The following is an 18,854-nucleotide window of genomic DNA, read 5'->3' as shown; positions in this document are numbered from 1 at the left end:
AAAAGTAATCTTAGTAAACTTAAATATTTTATATTTTCTCTAACTTATTTGTGAAGAAATATATGTGGTTAAATCAAACTCCTGTTTCTTCAGCTTACTATGAAATACAGTAGTTCTCTCTTATCCATGGTTTCATGTTCCATGGTTTCGACGCCCTTGGTAAACAGAGGCCCAAAAATAGGTGAGTACAGTACACCAAGATATTTTGAGAGACCACATTTACATAACTTTTCTAACAGTATACTATTATGATTCTTCTATTTTATTATTAGTTATTGTTGTTAATCTCTTATGTCTAATTTATACAGCAAACTTTATCATAGGTACATATATAGAGAAAAAAATAGTCTATATGTCTGTATAGCGTTTGGTACTATCTGAGGTTTTAGGCACTCACTGGGGGTCTTGGAATGTATCCCCCAAGGAAAAGGAAGAAATGCAGTATGTTTATTACTTTAAGTAATAAAACCATTTAAGAACCAGGTAACTCTATTTAGAACAGTGTCTTTGAATTCCTCATCATATATAAAACAATTAACCTTTTTTTTCTCTGAGTCTCTAGTGCCAAATCAGTCACTGGATAAAAAGCAAACATGTCAGTGGGGCATGGTGGCTCATGCTTGTAATCCTAGCACTTTGGGAGGCCAAGGCAGGTGGATCACGAGGTCAGGAGTTCAAGACCAGCCTGGCCAAGATGGTGAAACCCTGTCTCCACTAAAAATACAAAAATTAGCCAGGCATGGTGGTGGGCACCTGTAATTCCTACTACTCAGGAGGCTGAGGCAGAGAATTGCTTGAACCCAGGAGGCGGAGGTTGCAGTGAGCCGAGATTGCACCACTGCACTCTAGGCTGGGTGACAGAGCAAGACTCTGTCTCAAAAAAAAAAGAAAGAAAGAAAGAAAAGAAAAGAAAAAAAGAAAGCAAATATGCCTCTTCAGCATTTTGATTTCCTTATTTAAAAAATGAGCGGTTGAAGATTCACTATAATATGGTCACAATAGCACATAATTTGGTATCTAATAGGTTTAGACACAAACCAAACAAATATTTAATACCGCGAACGTTCAGAAAGCCTAGTGGTAACAATGTTTAACTACACCATAGATCATGTTATATCCTGAGTCAAGCTGCATATAATTCAATTAGCTATCACACCCAGCTAATAAGACATAATTGAATAGTAATTTTCAAGGCCCTGAGATATCAGTTACTGTGGTGAACTGTTTAGTTGAGAGTAAAACTAGGAATGGCAGGTGTCCCCACAGTACCCCTTCCAGCTGAGCTTGGGTTCAGTCTTTAGGATCAACACAGGGTACTAGGCAGGCCAGATCAGCCTATCAGTTGGTTCTTGAGATGAAACTTACTTGCGACTATTAGCTCTTACATAGTGTCCCAAAATAATTAATGTGACATTACAGAATATTCCATTTAGTCATCATCTTCTGTTTCCCGTTATTGTATTGGACTTGTGGTATCATTTCTGTTTACATCAACAGTAGAATTCAAATAATGAGGAAAGCACTAACCATTTTCAGAATTTTAAAAACTTCAATTCAGAGTCACTTGGCACCTAAAAGTTTTCAAATGTGCTGGTGAAATGAAGAAAACAAAATTTGTAATAGAATCAATCTTTCTTGCTTGCTTGCTTTCTTATTTATTTATTTATTTTTATTTTTTGCAGCTCAGTGTGGGGGAAGAGTACCAGGGCAAAGTGGTGTTGTTGAAAGCATTGGACATCCAACACTTCCATACAGAGACAACTTATTCTGTGAATGGCATCTCCAGGGGCTCTCTGGACACTATCTCACCATCTCTTTTGAAGACTTTAACCTTCAGAATTCTTCTGGCTGTGAAAAAGACTTCGTGGAGATCTGGGACAATCATACCTCTGGTTAGTAAAATATATCTGCTCTCTTTTGGGTGTTTATTTTCACATGTACTTATTCAGCCTCTGAAGTTTCTTCACTTCCAAGAAAGGCAAAAGCACATCTATACTCTGCAGAGAAGTGCAGACTAATGAGCTTTGGGCAGTACTGGTGATTCCCTCCCTCAATTCTACCATTAACAATGGATGCCCAGAGCCCAGGTGTCATATAGCCCACCCTGGAGGCCACCTGGGGAGAGCAACGGTAGTGGGAAGGCACCTCTTGCTGCTGAGACATCCCATTGCCACATGCCGTTATTTGAGGGGTGTTCTATAGCTTGAGACGGGGAAGGAATCATGCATGTCTCCTAGTGGTAGCATAAGGCAGATACTTGTCACTCTGTTGTCTCAGATCATTTTTTCAACCAAATGAGCAAGCCTTCCTCATTGTGCTGAGATATCCTTCCCCTAATTGGTTGCATTTTTTTCACTTCTTCATGTATTTGAATACGTTCATTTTTATTCATGTTTTCCTGTTGTCTTGACAGAGATTAACGTTTCTTCACAGGCAGGGTCTTGTTTTTTATTATTTTCTTTGTACACACAGGACACCTTGAATAGAGGTTAAAAGAAATCAATCACTTGGACATGTATATTTAATTATTTGTCTCTCACAGGAAACATCTTGGGCAGATACTGTGGAAACACCATTCCTGACAGCGTAGACACTTCTAGCAATACTGCTGTGGTCAGGTTTGTTACAGACGGCTCTGTGACTGCCTCAGGATTCAGACTGCGATTTGAATCCAGTATGGAAGGTGAGTTTATTGATTCATTCAACACAACATTGAGCACCTGCATTGGACAGACACTGTACTAGGCACCGGTGTTAAAATATTTGAAAAACAAAACAAAACATGACCCCTATTTTCTTGGACCTTAATCAGAAAGTCACAGTGATAAATGAAAAATTACAGCTGTGATCAATGCTATAAGGGAAAATAACTAGTATCACGAGAGAGATAATAAGAGGATGAGAGTTATACTGTAATGCCCACCTTAAGAGAGTCCTGTAGTTACTCAGAATTTGTCTTACTGCAAACCCAACAAACTCAGATGAAATAAAGATCTTGTTCAGAAAAACTGGGTACTTAACATTAACTTTCTGATTTTCCTCTTTTTTTTTTTTTTGTAAACATGGGGTCTTGCCTTGACCTCCCAAAGTGTTGGGGTTACAGGTGTGAGCCACCACTCCTGGCCAATTTTCTTGATTCTTTTTTTTTCTTTTCTGAGACAGTGTCTCACTCTGTTGTCCAGGCTGGAGGGCAATGGCATGATATCAGCTCACTGCAACCTCTGCCTCCCGGGTTCAAGCAATTCTTCTGCCTCAGGCTCCTGAGTAGCTGAGATTACAGGCGCACGCCACAACGCCCGGCTAATTTTTGTATTTTTATTAGAGACGGGGTTTCACCATGTTGGTCAGGCTGGTCTTGAACTCCTGGCCTTCTGATCTGCCTGCCTCGGCCTCCCAAAGTGCTACAAGTGTGAACCACCATGCCTGGCCCGATTTTCCTGATTCTTAAGTTCATTACATTCATTGGTCTCTCATTTCTTGGGCCATGATGATAACTAAATTGCTGCCTGCGGACTATCACCCATGGAAGGCAGGGTTAAATATTAATAGAGATAAAAAATGAATGTATATGTTCACTAAAATCCTCATGCACATAAATAAACACGGAGACTAATTTTATCTAGAAGGATAATTTTTAAATACCTGAATTTTGAGAGCTTTCTTGATGGAAGGAAACATTTTGATTTGATTGAAAGTTTTCTTGGCTTTTTCCCCACGTCAGAGTGTGGTGGGGATCTTCAGGGCTCTATTGGAACATTTACTTCTCCCAACTACCCGAACCCAAATCCTCATGGCCGGATCTGCGAGTGGAGAATCACCGCCCCGGAGGGAAGGCGGATCACCCTAATGTTTAACAACCTGAGGCTGGCCACGCATCCGTCCTGCAACAATGAGCATGTGATAGTAAGTGTTCCCTGCCGCCTGAGATGTTATATTCCATCATTTAAAGAGTTTACTGACCCATAAATCATAGTCAGAAAACTAGGTCAGGAAAATTGCCATCTATGCAACTATAACTCAGACCAATTCGAAGTATTGTTGAAAGAACAAAATCACAGTAACCTGTCAAAATAATTGTAAAAGTTGTTTGAAGAGACTGTCAGCTATCACTCTGTGCATCGGGGTCATAGAATAAATTTTAAGAGTGAATGATCATGACAAATGGCAAAACTGGAGAGGCTGTGGGAAGCTAAGCCTACAGCAGCACATAGCTGAATGGGACCAGAGTCACAGCACAAGCCACCACGAAAGTTCTGAGCAGGTGGGTGGTCCTGCATAAGCATTGCTCTCTCCAGGGGTACAGAGGGACTCTTGCTGGGAGAGCACTGCTACGTGACCTCCATGTCACCAACCTCCAGTGGTTTCAGATGTGCCTTCGGCACTCTCAGCTTCCTGCAGTGAAAGAAAGCAAATGAGATCCCTGAGTGTGAATGACAAATAGATTGTTAACTGTGAAGTGCTGTGCACACATATGTGTGTGTAGATAGGAAGATTGGATTAATATTAGTAAATTTCTCCACCCAACTTGCCCCTTCTGCAGTGTTTGTTATCTCAGTAAATAATTCCAAACTTCTGGTTGCTTGGGTCAAAAATCTTGATGTCTATTTTGGAATCCTTCCTCTCACACCCTATATGGCATCTATAAGCAAGTCCCATTGGGTGTATCTTTAAAAATATCCACAATTGAACTATTTCTCATCATATCTACTACTAATACCCCCACCGTTCACTTGGATTATTTTAGAAAGTTCCACCTCGTCCCCCTGGTTCCGTTCTCCTCTCCCTACATTCTCAACACAGCAGCATGTGATGGTTTTAAACCTCAATCGGATCATGTTGCTGCCTTTGAAAATCCTCTAATGGCTTCTCATCTAACTCAGAGGAAAATCCCAAATTGCACCTGTGGCCCACCTGGCTGACATTATCTGCTGCCCCTCCCTCTTCTACCTGTTTGTCTTATCTCAAACTCCTCTCTTCTTTGCTCTCTGGGATCCAGCCACCTGGCCTCCATTCCGTTCCCTGAATGTGCTGAGATGCTCCCCATCTGGCTGTTGCCTTCATCTGGAATGCCCCTCCCCAGATGGCGGCCTGCTCCACACCCTCACTTCACTGGGGTCTCTGCTCGAATGCCTTTTAATCCATAAGGTCTAAGTACCTTATATTACAGACCCCACCCTGGCCTGACCCTTCTCTGCCATGTTGTTTTGCAGCACTTCACACCTGCTGCCATACATCATTTTGATTTGTTCATCAGTTTATTGTCTGCTTCCCCCACTAGAATGTAAGCTCCTTGAGGTCAAGCCATAGTTTCATTCACTGCCGGGGATTCACTGAATCCCCAGTGCCTGTACATAATAGAGATAAATAATTGTTGAATGAATGGATAGTAGAGGTACTATCATTATCCCTTTTATAACAAGCCACTTTTGTTTTCAGTTTAATCGTCTCCTGTTGGGTAGTGAATTTCAAAAATATGAAATATCTTTGTATCTTATGACCACTTTGTATTGCTGTAAAATGATCTCATTCAACCTTCAGATTTTATTTCCAAGTTCTGATATCTGAAGGACTGAACTGTTTTCTTTCAGATCTTGAAAATAAGAAACCAAGTGTGTTTTCTTTTATTTGAGAGCCAGGAAATTTTGGACTAAGCTTGTTTATTATAAAGAAACTTTTTTCCTATTATTGATTGAATTATATAAACAAAGATGAAGTAGAAAAAATACTAACCACTCCCACTATACCACATTTTGATTCATTTTCTCATCTCTTCTTGGCAAAGCATACTTTATGTACTTGTAATCATGTGATATAAATCCACTTGAATTCTGATTTTAATCTATTTTTCTGGTTATAAATATAATGGATGCTTATTGAGCAATATTTGGAGAGTTCAGAAAATAAAAAATATAAAGATATTTTTAACTCTACTCATGTATTACTAAAATTTTGATGTATATGCTAACAGTTGTTTTTTACCTTTGAAATTATGTTCATAGTTTAAATCATACTGAATATAATGATTATCAGGAATTTTACAAGCAGAGTATTCACTTGTCCTTTAGGAAAGAGAATATATGAACAGTCATAGTTTTAGATCTCAAATAAAAGTTACAGTCACAACCACAAATTCCAAAGCAGATCTTACTTGTCATCTCCCTATCCCTTAATTATCAACTTATAACTCTTGCAGCTACTGCTGGTCGGTTTTATGTCATTATTTCTAAATAATATTCCTATTCTACTACTCCTTGCTTTTTTTGGACATTATCTATCCACATCCTACTCTAGAAGATGAGACTTACCCCTTTGCCACCACAAACACACATGGGGTATGCAATGTTTATATACTTTCCCAATCGTCTCCCAAAATACATATGTCACAGCTTTTGCTTAAATTGCTGTTCAGTTGACATTACCATGATTATGTAAACACCATTCACAACTGAGCCAAGTAGTGTAGTATGGCAACCTTTGCTTTTGTTTTCCTAAGGAATAATAATAATTGGGTCCTCTTTACATTTTCTTGGGTTTTATGCATTGATCACCAATTCGTCCACACCCTCTCCACCCCAGATGTGCATCTCTACCTTCTGTAGTAAAACATATCAGTTCCATTTCTTTTCCTCAGTAATATCCTTCCTTGAGCCTTTGTACGTCAGCTGCAAGCCTGATGCTAGCTGTCATTTCAGAATTTCCCTTTGCCATCAAATGTGCAAGTTCCTTCATTCTTCTCCTGGGCTAGAGAGCTGACTTTGTGATGCTATGCACGTCCCTTTCTTGGTTAATTTCCTCTTTTGGTGAGGCATACCCTCTTGCAGCTCCCCAAGGAAATGGGCAAGGGCAATAAATCTTTTGAAAAATGGTATACCTGCAATTATCTTTATTTTACCATAAATCCTTGAAAAGTATATATTTAAATATTTTATATGTTTGATATATTAATATATATGAATATATTAATAATAATTTTGAAGTTTTGTGTTGCTCATTTGGGGTCAGTTTTCTTCATGTTCCTGTCTCCTGTTTACTAATATTGGTCTCTGTCTTTTACATTAGTCACTTCCCTAAATGTCTGCTGATCCTTGGCTATTCATTCGTATTTAAGAATGAATTACTGAAAGGATGACTGGTATCTCTGTATGCATGAGGGGGCCCTGACTCTTTAGCAAAACCTGCAAACCTACAAATGTCATATCCACAGGTCTTTTCTCTTGGGGAGGTTAAAACTCCAGCAACGAATCACTTTCAGAATTAATTTTTCTTCTGAGTCTTTAGTTCTAATGTCCACATTCCTTTTTTTGAAATGTATTTTTATATGTTCAATGTTTATTTTGGTTCCTCTTTACTCTGCTCCAAACAAGGGCATGTGGGGTGGCCTTTGCCCCTACTCTATTTGATTGAGAACTTGCCGAAAAGAGGAAGAAGAAAGATGAAAGAGGAAGAAGAAGAAAGAGAAGGAGAAGGAGGAGGAGAAGAGGGAGAAGAGAGGGAGAAGGAGAAGAGGGAGAAGGGGAAGGAGAAAAAAAGAAGAACAAGAAGAAGGAGAAGGAGAGAAGAAGAAAAGAAGTAGAAGAAGGAGAAAGAGAAGGAGGAGGAGAATGAGAAGGAGAGGGAGAAAGAGAAAAGAAGAAGTAAAAGATGAAAGAAAAAAAGAAAAGAGTGAAGAAGAAAGAAGATCTGCTGGTGCAGAGGAGGCAGCTTTAACTTTCATTGCACTGCTTCCTAGCTAATACCTTATCCAGCTGGACTGAGCCTAAAATTTCTCTAAACCCACCTGCCTATCTGACTCTCTGTGCAGATAGAGAAAATAAAAAGCTATGCCACCCAGTGTGTCCTACAATAAGACCTGTGTCTGATTTTGTCCCTGCTCATAGCAGATCCTAAATCTCACGTGCCTGCTTCCTATCCATTTGTACTCTGAGAGTTGTAGTTTCTAAGTACAAAAGGGATTAGAGGACAATGATGGGAATTGCATTCTGGTTGCTTCTAACAGCAGAAGTCCATGTGATAAATGGATGACTATAACATGTTCAGTCATTGTGATTCTATGCCAAAGGCAGACTCAGAGGCAGGATAACAGCCATTGATCACAGTTTCCAACATGTCCCATTAACCTTATAGTTGGTTCTAATTCCTTTTGATTCCATCAATGTGGTGCCCATTCCTGTTTTCAGCATTATAGAAATATTTTTCCTCATCTGTTTCTTTATGCATTACTTAATGGTTTGGAATCAGAGGGATGGTTTGAATCCCAGTTCTATTATTACTAGTTATTTGACCTTCAGCAAATTACATCATCTTTCTGGATTCTGGTATCTTAATCTGGAAAACAGGGATACTGTTATCTGCCTGGGAGGGTGTTTTGTTGATTAGATAAGACAGGCTGAGTGGATGATAAGCAAAGACTGGCATTTTTGTCTGCTCAGTAAATGATAGCAAACTCTTCTTCTGGTCCAGTGAGCCAGAAGACACTTTACACCAGAAGCCCCCAGAGAGCTAAGTTTGATTAATTATAGTAAATTTAAAGAGATGACATCTTTTGTTGTGGAGTGCATTCTCCTTCTGCATAACTGCTAGTGCCATAGTCTGAGTCATTATTTCTAATCTTGAGTCATTCAAATCCTTTTAAAAATGGGAATATCAACCATTCAATCAATGAATTATTGTTCAGTTATTTCATCTAGATTTTTTTTGAACTGTGAAAACCAGTCATGCAAATTCATTTGATTTTATAAAGCATTGGAAGAATAGTTTGCGAATTGTTGTAACTATGTGAATGACTACAGCTATTATTTAATATTTTAGAGTCAATAATAATCCATTATTGGAAATTCAAATAAGTAAGAAAATTGAAGCTTTGAATCCATAACTAATGAGGAAAGAACTATTATGTTTAATTGCAGATGGAGATTGATTTTTCAAATTACTTTTCAAGGTATTTAAAAATATCTGCTTGCTGGGTGCTGTGGCTCACACCAGTAATCCCAGCACTTTGGGAGGCCAAAGCAGGTGGATCACCTGAAGTCAGGAGTTCAAGACCAGCCTGACCAACATGGTGAAACCCCATCTCTACTAAAAATACAAAATTAGCTGGGCATGGTGGTGCATGCCTATAATCTCAGCTGCTTGGGAGGCTGAGGCAGGAGAACTGCTTGAACCTGGGAAGTGGAGGATACGGTGAGCCAAGATCACACCACTGCACTCCAGCCTGGGCAACAAGAGCAAAACTCTGTCTCAAAAAATAAATAAATAAAAATTAAAGTAAATAAAGAAAAATATCTGCCTTATTATGTACATGAAATCATCAGAAACTGATATTTAAGCTTCCCTTCCAAGTAACAAATGTCCTGATGCATTGTTAAGAAAAACTGCCCATCAGTGAGCTCTGCAGACCACATTGTAAGCACAATGGCTCATCTCCTTTACATTGAGAGCACAGTTTCCAGTTGCAAAGTGTATAGCAGCTTTTAATCTATCACCACATGGCAGGAAGGCATTACTGCAATACTTTCATTCTAGTGAAATCACCCTGAAGTCACAAAATGTGCTCGGGGTAACAGTGGCTTGTGGCACTGCGATAGAAACCTGCATTGTTAGGTCATTCATTTTGGGGCAGGGTTCCCATAAAAGGAAGTGGGTCTGGGCTGGGAATATCACCTCCTAGGAAATATGCAGTAAGATGGATTGTGTGCCTGAAGGTTAAACTCTTTTTCCAACAGGTATTCAATGGCATTAGAAGTAACTCACCCCAGCTAGAGAAACTGTGTAGTAGTGTGAATGTAAGCAATGAGATTAAATCTTCAGGAAACACAATGAAAGTCATTTTTTTCACGGATGGATCCAGGCCATATGGCGGCTTCACTGCTTCCTATACCTCCAGTGAAGATGCAGGTAATGTAGGATGTTGTAAATGCCCCCCATTTTAATCAGGGGCACTGCAGATGCCCCCAGCTACTGCCAATGGCAGCAGAGCCATCCATTTTCCCTTTAGTGATACTTGGAATCTTTGACATAAGACAAACACACATAAGCAGATCAAAAACGCACTGCAGACAGAAAAAAAGCTTTCTGATTTCAGAAAGAAACTGCCATAGTGAATTTAAAACTTTTAATGCTATTAGATTAGCTTCTAGCACAGTTTCAGGTCATGTTACCATGAGGGTTGGTGACCTATTCCGTAGTCCCTGGTCAATTCTTTTGTGCTGAAAGAAACCATCTACCTCCTAGAGGGTGACTTAGTCTCAGAGAGTAATTAATTTTGCTGGGGACAGAACAGGCTTTATTGTTTCTAGTCATCTATCCACACACATATTTCCAGTGAAAATAAATGGGAGGTTTGATTTGATATAGAATATTCCAAAATTAAGCAAGATATGGCCTCTAATTATAAATATCCTCCTATTTCCTGAATTGGGTTCAAAATTTTAAAGGGTTTTAAATTTTAGAAGTGGGAGTGTTTTAAAATTTAGAAGTTTTAAAATTTAGAAGTGGGAGTGAATATTAAAAGAAAAACGCTAAGCTATTTCATTGGTACAAGAAGCATCTGTTCCTTTATTAAAAAGGGGCAAATTAATGGCAAATTAATGTCCTATTATCTGTTTGATTTAAAATAATTTATTAGATCAAGTGGAGAATTGCTAATCAAGCCATTAGGACCTGCCACCATTATATTTATGTATTCCTCTAAAGTAAATATTAATGAACAGTAGACCTCAATATTTGGACCTATTGATACAGAGCCAAACGCCCACCACTTAATCTACAGCAACAGGAAAATAGAGAAATTGTTGATTTTTGCACATCTTTCCTTTATAAACTTGCAGAAACGTCCATAATTTGCATGCCTTTTACCCATAAGCTTGACTGCATCTAGAAAAACAAATCAAAGCAGTAATGTTGATGTTTTAGTTACTGTTCCTGTATTGTTTATCTCTTCTGTTGTGGCCTGAATCTTACTACTACTTTCTCTGTTGCCTTCTGTTTTCTTAGTGTGTGGTGGGTCTCTTCCAAATACTCCTGAAGGAAACTTTACTTCTCCTGGCTATGACGGAGTCAGGAATTACTCAAGAAACCTGAACTGCGAATGGACTCTCAGCAATCCAAATCAGGAAAATTCATCCATTTCCATTCATTTTGAAGATTTTTACCTAGAAAGTCACCAAGACTGTCAATTTGATGTCCTCGAGTTTCGAGTGGGTGAGTTCCATCTAAGAATGCATTCTCCCATTTATCTACAATATTCTTTTTATCTTTTTTGTTGTTGTTGCTGCTGTTGTTGTTGTTTTGAGACAGGAGCTTGCTCTCTTGCCCGGCCTGGAGTGCAGTGGTGTGATCATAACTCACTGCAGCCTCAACCTCCCAGGCTCAGGTGAGCCTCTTGCCTCAGTCCCCCAAGTGGCTTGGACTACAGGTGTACACCACCACATACAACTAATTATTAAAATTTTTTGTAGAGATGGGGTCTCCCTATGTTGTCCAGGCTGGTCTCAAACTCCTGGCCTCAAGTGATCCTCCCTCTTTGGCCTCCCAAAGTGCTGGGGTTACAGGCATGAGCCACCACGCCTGGCCTACAATATTCTTCTTATGCTTGGAGACTACTAACAATGAAGGGAGTCAAATGGCTCTAACATAGGTACACACGATCCAAAAGAACTCTGTTCAAAGCCATAATTCTGTGTGCCCAGCTGAGGAAAACGAACCCCAGGAACAGTGAGTGAGGCAGATCACTGTACAACTAGACTCTGTGTTACAGTCACTTCGTTTCCTGGCATGTGACTTTTGCCGAAGTGAGAGTCCACTACTATCAAGACTCCTTTCCAAGGAGACTGGGACTTAGCATGCTCAGCATGTGTTGGCAGTTTCCTCAACTTCCAGGATTTATGAAGGCGCTGTGAAATTCTCCTGAGGCCTTAGGAGTTAAAAGAAGTTTTGCAATATACCAGATGGAGAAACACATGGAAGCTATTTGGGGAAATAACCCCAAAGCAGTCATTTGTCTTGGTTTTCGTGATGGAAAAGGATTGCGGTGTACTCAATAAACCATAATTCTCTTAAGAATTTTTAAAACTCTGTATTCAAAGAGGATGAATCAATTTTCTTTCTTTCCCATGGTCAAGGTGTAGGTTATTCATTAGGTTGCTTCCATGATTATGCTGACATGTTTTTCTCAGTAAATAAACAAGTAGATAGAGGAAGACAATAATATTGTAAATAGTACGTAATCATCCATACTGTAAAAGTTTTGCTGAGTTCTGTGTAATCCCAAAATTTAAAGAAAAGGAGGCTGAAAGCAGCAGAAGCTCATCAGTTAGTTGGTGAAGTCCTTGGGAAACTGAGAGGTCAATGTTAATTACCTTTGAGAACGTGAGCGACAGAATTTTCAGGAAGGAGAATTTGATAGAGCCTGTACCCACGGACCAAGGGCCTCAGCCAGAGAGTCCTCCAACCTCTCTGAGGCTGAAGAGTCTAAAAAGGCTTATAAGGGAAAGGGAAGTTGTGGTTTGAGAATGTTCTCCATGGAATTCTGATAAACCCTCACCCCCTCTGCCTGGTTCAAAACCACGGGCTTGTGGTATTAAGCAGAACAGCTGTATCTCAAATTTCAGTCAGCTAAATGCTGTCTTCTCTTTATTTGCTCAGGTTTAGAGGCAGTCAAAATACTATATATCATTGATTTAGAAGACCAGTGATGTTTATCTGACAGAATAAAAAGAAAGCAGATAAATGAGAGCTCTGTTGGTGCTCTGTACATGTTCATCAAACCCACGAAAAGTAATCTTCATGAAAAATATTAGGCTCAGATCTGACAGCTCTTGGCCTGAATGCCAAATATTGAGTCCATTTCAGTTGATCGAATATAGTGAAGAAATCTTTCAAATTTTAGGCAATGATCACTTTATCTTGAGGATATATTTTATCACTGTTGGTATTATATTTCCTACACCCTACAAAAGGTGTGTCCAAAAGTGCTATTTTAATTCTTTGTATCTCTGTTTAGATATGCTGAAATAACTATGAAAACACAAATTGGAACAAAATGGTGTCCATCATAGAGGTTCATTTCAAAATTGCTTTGATTTTTTTGTGTTGGTTTTACCCCCTTGGAGGGACTTTCTGTTGCAGTTAACAGAGACACACAAACATTGTGCAATGTCTGCTACTAAATCAGAATTTAAATGTGTGTCAATGAATATCTTGAAATTTGTTTTTATCAAATTCATTGAATGTATTTCTCAAAAGCTGTATCAATGATGGCACTTGGTATATTATTTTGTTCAGGTGATGCTGATGGGCCCCTGATGTGGAGACTTTGTGGTCCTTCAAAGCCTACATTGCCATTGGTTATACCTTATTCTCAGGTATGGATTCACTTTGTCACCAACGAACGTGTAGAACACATTGGATTCCATGCAAAGTATTCCTTTACAGGTAAGAATTATAATTAAGATCTTGATAAAATTACTTATAAAGATTAATGATTTTTTCCCATAAAGATTTCATATATATTTTGTTAGATTTATTTCTACATAGCTATTAGTTTTGTTAATATTATCAATGAGATTTTCTAAATTACATTTTTTAATTGGTTGTGGCTGATATCTAGAAATTTTATAATTTGCATAATTTAAAATTATTTAATTTTAAAATTATTCAATAATAAATTGCATAATTTTAAAATTATTAAATTTTGAAATTATCCAATAATTATTTAATAATTAATAATAATAAATAATTATTAATAATTATTTAATAATTTTAAAATTATTTTATAATTTGTGTAATTATTATAAATTTATAATTTTGCATACATGTAACTTTAGTCCAAAGATCTAGCTATCCTCTTATTAGTTTTAATGTGTTGTCTATAGATTCTCTTTGATCTTTCTGTGTAAACTTCTGCAAATGTTAGTTCTTTATGCTTTCAGTCGTAATACTTAATTTCATTTTCTTGCATCCTTTTGCTAGCTAGGGCCACCATCGAATATTGAACAGAAGGAATGATAGCATCTTGTTTCTGACCTGGATGTGACTGTCTATGACATTTTATTATTAAATATATTGGTTACTCTTAAGTTTCCAATAAATATCTTTTGTTAAAGAAAGTCCCTTCCATCCTTAGTGTGAAAAAGCTTTTTTTAAATGTAAATGGGCATAAGATTTTATCAGATGATTTTCTGCATCCATTGAGATGATTCAACTTTTTCTCCTTTCATAAGTTAATGTGACGAATTATATGAAAGATTTATTTCTCTTGGTAAACCATCCTTGCATTTCTGGGATAAATCCTATTTTGTCATGATGTGTGTTTTATACATATAATGGGTATTATTTGCTAGTGTTTTGTGTTGGATTTGCATATGCAACATTCAGAATTTGTGCTGGAAAACCCAGCCCTACTCTTGACTGCTTCCCTTGGCAATGGGAGGTTTTCTAGTCCCTTTTCACGAGCAAACCAGTTTGTTTAGATTCCCAACTTCATGTAAAAGTCTCAATTCCAGTCCTTCCTTCTGTGGAGACCCAGAGCCCTATCTTCTCCTCCTACCCGGTCATCAAAACCTCAGAGCCCAACCCTGGGACCCAAACCTGCATTCTTTACCCTCTCAGACTTCACTGTTTCAGTTTCACTCCTCTCACTTTGAGTACACTTACTGCTGCTAGATTTTGGAGAGCTGCTTTTCTTGCCATTGAGTTGGCTATGAATCAAAATACGTTTTAGTTATGGTTTTATCTAACATTCCTTTGTGTTATAACCAAATGGCTGGTTGAAGGAGTGAAATTGATTATCTACTCACTCAACCATCTTGCCAGTTGATTTTCCTTCATCAGATTCAAAGAAGAGTCAGGTTTCAGTAAACAGTATTATTTGTATTGAACACCAGACCATATTATTCTTCAGAAATGTATTTGTTTTTCAATTTTCAATTTTCTATGCTAATACCATATGGAATTTTGTTATTCCTAAACTTTTACCCAATTTTACTTTTCTTCTATTTAATTTCATTTATTTTCTACATATATATACATAAAATATACATATACAAAGAATATACAAAATATATATATACAAATATATATATACTATATATACACAAATATATATGTACTATATATACAAATATATATACTATATATACAAATATATATATACAAATATATATAGTATATACAAAGATATTTATACTATATATACAAATATATATACTATATATATAGTATATATATGCTATATATACTATATATAATGTGTATATATATATATGGTTTTTTTTTGAGATGGAGTCTTGTTCTGTCACCCTGACTGGAGTGCAATGGCATGATCTCGGTTCACTACAGCCTCCACCTTCTGATTCAAGTGATTCTCCTGCCTCAGCCTCCTGAATACCTGGGATTACAGGCAGACACCACCAAGCCCAGCTAATTTTTGTATTTTTAGTTGAGATGGGGTTTCACCATGTTGGCCAGGCTGGTCTTGAGCTCCTGACCTCAGGTGATTTGCCCACTTCGGCCTCCCAAAGTGCTGGTATTACTGGCATGAGCCCCCATGCCTGGCCTCACTATGTTTTTAATCACAAAATCTGATGGTTATGATTACTACTTACTTTGGCATTATTGGTTCTTTTTTTTACTTCTGTTTTATTGAGAGGGTTACCAATCTCATTTCAGATTGTGGCGGAATACAGATAGGTGACAGTGGAGTGATCACAAGCCCCAACTATCCAAATGCCTATGACAGCCTGACCCACTGCTCTTGGCTGTTGGAGGCCCCACAAGGGCACACCATCACTGTGAGTGCTAATGACTGGGTGAAATGCTTCTGAGACAATAGAACCACAATAGCCTGTCCTGCATGAAAATGGAGCTCTTTTAGTAAGCAAGTGATTAGAGAAGGCTTTGATTCTACAATGAGATCACTGTTTTTCCCTAACATTTTCTCACTAGAGCACATACATTGGCATTTATTATTAATGAAGAGTGAAATCTCTTTTTTAAGCATAGGGAAAGATATACACAGAAGATAATTCTACGTCTTAGAGAGAAGTGTATTCAGTTTCTTAATATGTGTTGCCATCTCAAACCAGGGAAATGTCTTTTCTCAAAATTTCCAAGAGAACCTTCAATAAGGAAAAAAAAGTAGAGGGGAAGGGAGAATTAAATAAGAGACAAAAATACAAATTATAAAAATTAAAACAAAATTAAACGATTTGTAAGGGCCTTATCTTCGTAACGGTTGATAAAAGCTCACTGACAACCATTTTCTTTTTTCTCCTGCAGCTCACATTTAGTGACTTTGATATTGAACCCCATACAACTTGTGCTTGGGACTCTGTCACTGTCAGGAATGGTGGGTCCCCTGAATCACCCATCATAGGACAATACTGTGGAAATTCAAACCCCAGGACAATACAGTCAGGTTCCAATCAGCTGGTCGTGACTTTTAACTCAGATCATTCATTGCAAGGTGGTGGATTTTATGCTACGTGGAACACACAAACTTTAGGTAAAAGAAATGTTTGCTCCATTTGATTTTCTTTTTAGTGATGTATATTATGAACTCATAATATGTACATTTTGTACCTACTTTACATCAGGCTTAATTCTAAATATTTGCACATGTCATCTCATTCAGCAACCCTGGTGGGATAACACAATATCAATACCTCACGTCTCTATTTTGCATGGGCAGAGACTGAGGAAGCATGGGTTGATCATTTGCCCAGATACATAGCCGATAATTGGTAGAGTTGGGATTTGAATAAAGGCAATTCAGTCCAGAAACTTTGATCTCAACACTTCATGATGCTGCCTTCATCGGCAAAAGGGTATGGCACAACCTGGGAATCTCAAGTAATAGAAACATGAGTTGGAATCCCGAGTGCTTGAAAATATTTGGAGCCTAAAAGCAGAATGCTGAGTGGTGAGCTGAGGGCAGGAAAATAAGTCCACAACATAAAGAGCCTTGGTTTATATGTTATCCCTTGAACAATGGGAAACTGTTGAAGAGTTTTGAAAAGGAAGGTGACAAGATGAGATTTGTAATTTAGAACAAATGCTGTAGTGAATGGGTCCTGAGTCAAAATATGACAGATTTCATTTTAAAAGAATAGTTTTTGTGCATAGAAAGTATAAACATTGTGAAAATTCTCAGAAAATACAAGGACTTGTATCACATACTTTATTAGGGATTTCTGTAAATCTTGTATATTACACAAGACAATTCTTTCTGGTAGAGTCACAGTTATTATGAAGCTCTTTGTTGACTGAGTCAGACTTCCCCTGGTTAACAACCACTGGCTGTTATTGAAGTGAGAAGGGAGTTTTAGGTGAATCCCTGATTTCCAGGGGTTTCACAGCAAAAGATTCGGAGAATGCCTCTTTAACTTCATTTTGTTTTGTATGAAAATTCTAGATTTTTCTTCCTTTGAATCTACGTAATTAATTTTGATCCATCAGTCAGTTTCAATATGAATCAATCAGATTGCTTAATAAAAGAATTTTCCCCAACTCAAAATCACTTTCTCTAGTCCACTTGGAGTAATGTTGCAAATGGAGTGTAGAGTAATATTCTCATGTGTGAATGGTAATAAAATACAGAACTTAGCATTGCCAGGTTACATATACTACATAGGCTCAAAGAGAATAAAAATACAGCTCTTGTTTGGAGACAGGATGGAAATCTATCCTCTCTATGGCACGGATTAGTGTTCTTGGTTGAATTCAATATCAATGTAACACAACTGTAACAGCTGAAATTTTCTCTCAATTTAACTCACCTTTCCATTTATGGAGAGAGCTTGCTGTGCACCTGACTGGAAGATGATCACTTGTAAAAAATGATGAATTGAAATCTCACATTTAGAAATTTTCCTTCTGTAGCAGTCTTGAGTTTCCGAAATTACTTTCCTTGCTGATTGATGGCTTTTTACATGGCAATATTGTAGGTTGTGGTGGAATATTTCATTCCGATAATGGTACAATCAGATCCCCTCACTGGCCTCAGAATTTTCCCGAAAACAGCAGATGTTCCTGGACGGCCGTTACTCACAAAAGTAAACACTTGGAGATCAGCTTTGACAACAACTTCCTAATCCCCAGCGGTGATGGACAATGTCAGAATAGCTTCGTGAAGGTTAGTACACTTGTTCATTTAATTGGAGTCAAGTTGGTTTTGTGAACATTAGCGTTTAAGCTAGAAATGATTCATTGTCGCTCAAAGTAAGAAAATTTTGCTGCCTGGATTCCTTGGATGAAAAGTGAGAAAGTGAGAAACCTCGACTGTTAGGAGTTAGAATTTCTTTTCTTTCTTACTTTTCTAATAGATCCTAAAGGGAAAAATGCCCTTTATAATGTAGGGCACTACCACAGGCAAAATTTAAAGCATGCCACAAAAATTACGGAACGTTGAAGGAGCAGCTAATGCCAGCCTTCACCTTGGGCATTAAGACCCCACAGTCTGAAAAAACCGTGAGAAAACCATGTAAAAATGGTGGGAATGGGGCATCAGGAGAGCAAAGCTCTTTCAAAATCTAAAGTTATAAATGATGCTCGTGTGGCAGTGGCTTGTCACTTTCCACTGACTTGTGACTATGATGACTGTCTTAGAAATTCATTTCATCTGTGCTGTTTTGCATCTTCCAAGTTATATCTCTAAAAGGTTGTGCCTTTAGAGAAAGAGTGCCTTATTTCCACTGTGCCTTTCCAGTGGAAATAACACTGGTCACGTTAGCCCCTCCATTCATGTCTGTCATACCTACCACCTGCATGTTCTTCTCTGAGCTACTTAAACAATTGGCCTTTAAGTTATTCAACTGTAAAATGAAGAGCATGATTCCTTCTTTAGTGGGGCTGTTTTA

At 37.9% G+C, this 18,854-nt stretch overlaps 1 protein-coding gene across 2 annotated transcripts in view; it reads left to right on the top strand.

Moving 5' to 3' along the window:
- The window catches only part of CUBN (cubilin), a 305,950-nt gene that overhangs the window by 212,809 nt on the left and 74,287 nt on the right, over positions 1–18,854 (top strand). For both annotated transcript variants that reach the window (XM_063781434.1, XM_024346234.3), the window contains 9 exons: positions 1,683–1,892; positions 2,543–2,683; positions 3,722–3,903; positions 9,723–9,894; positions 10,993–11,199; positions 13,282–13,431; positions 15,667–15,788; positions 16,276–16,501; positions 17,943–18,130. In XM_063781434.1, the coding sequence (XP_063637504.1) occupies positions 1,683–1,892; positions 2,543–2,683; positions 3,722–3,903; positions 9,723–9,894; positions 10,993–11,199; positions 13,282–13,431; positions 15,667–15,788; positions 16,276–16,501; positions 17,943–18,130 (1,598 nt within the window). The remainder of the gene's footprint in view (positions 1–1,682; positions 1,893–2,542; positions 2,684–3,721; positions 3,904–9,722; positions 9,895–10,992; positions 11,200–13,281; positions 13,432–15,666; positions 15,789–16,275; positions 16,502–17,942; positions 18,131–18,854) is intronic.

Source organism: Pan troglodytes, chromosome 8, assembly GCF_028858775.2.
Source record: "Pan troglodytes isolate AG18354 chromosome 8, NHGRI_mPanTro3-v2.0_pri, whole genome shotgun sequence".
Lineage (NCBI taxonomy): Eukaryota > Metazoa > Chordata > Mammalia > Primates > Hominidae > Pan > Pan troglodytes.
This window is presented reverse-complemented; position numbering and strand designations above follow the sequence as displayed.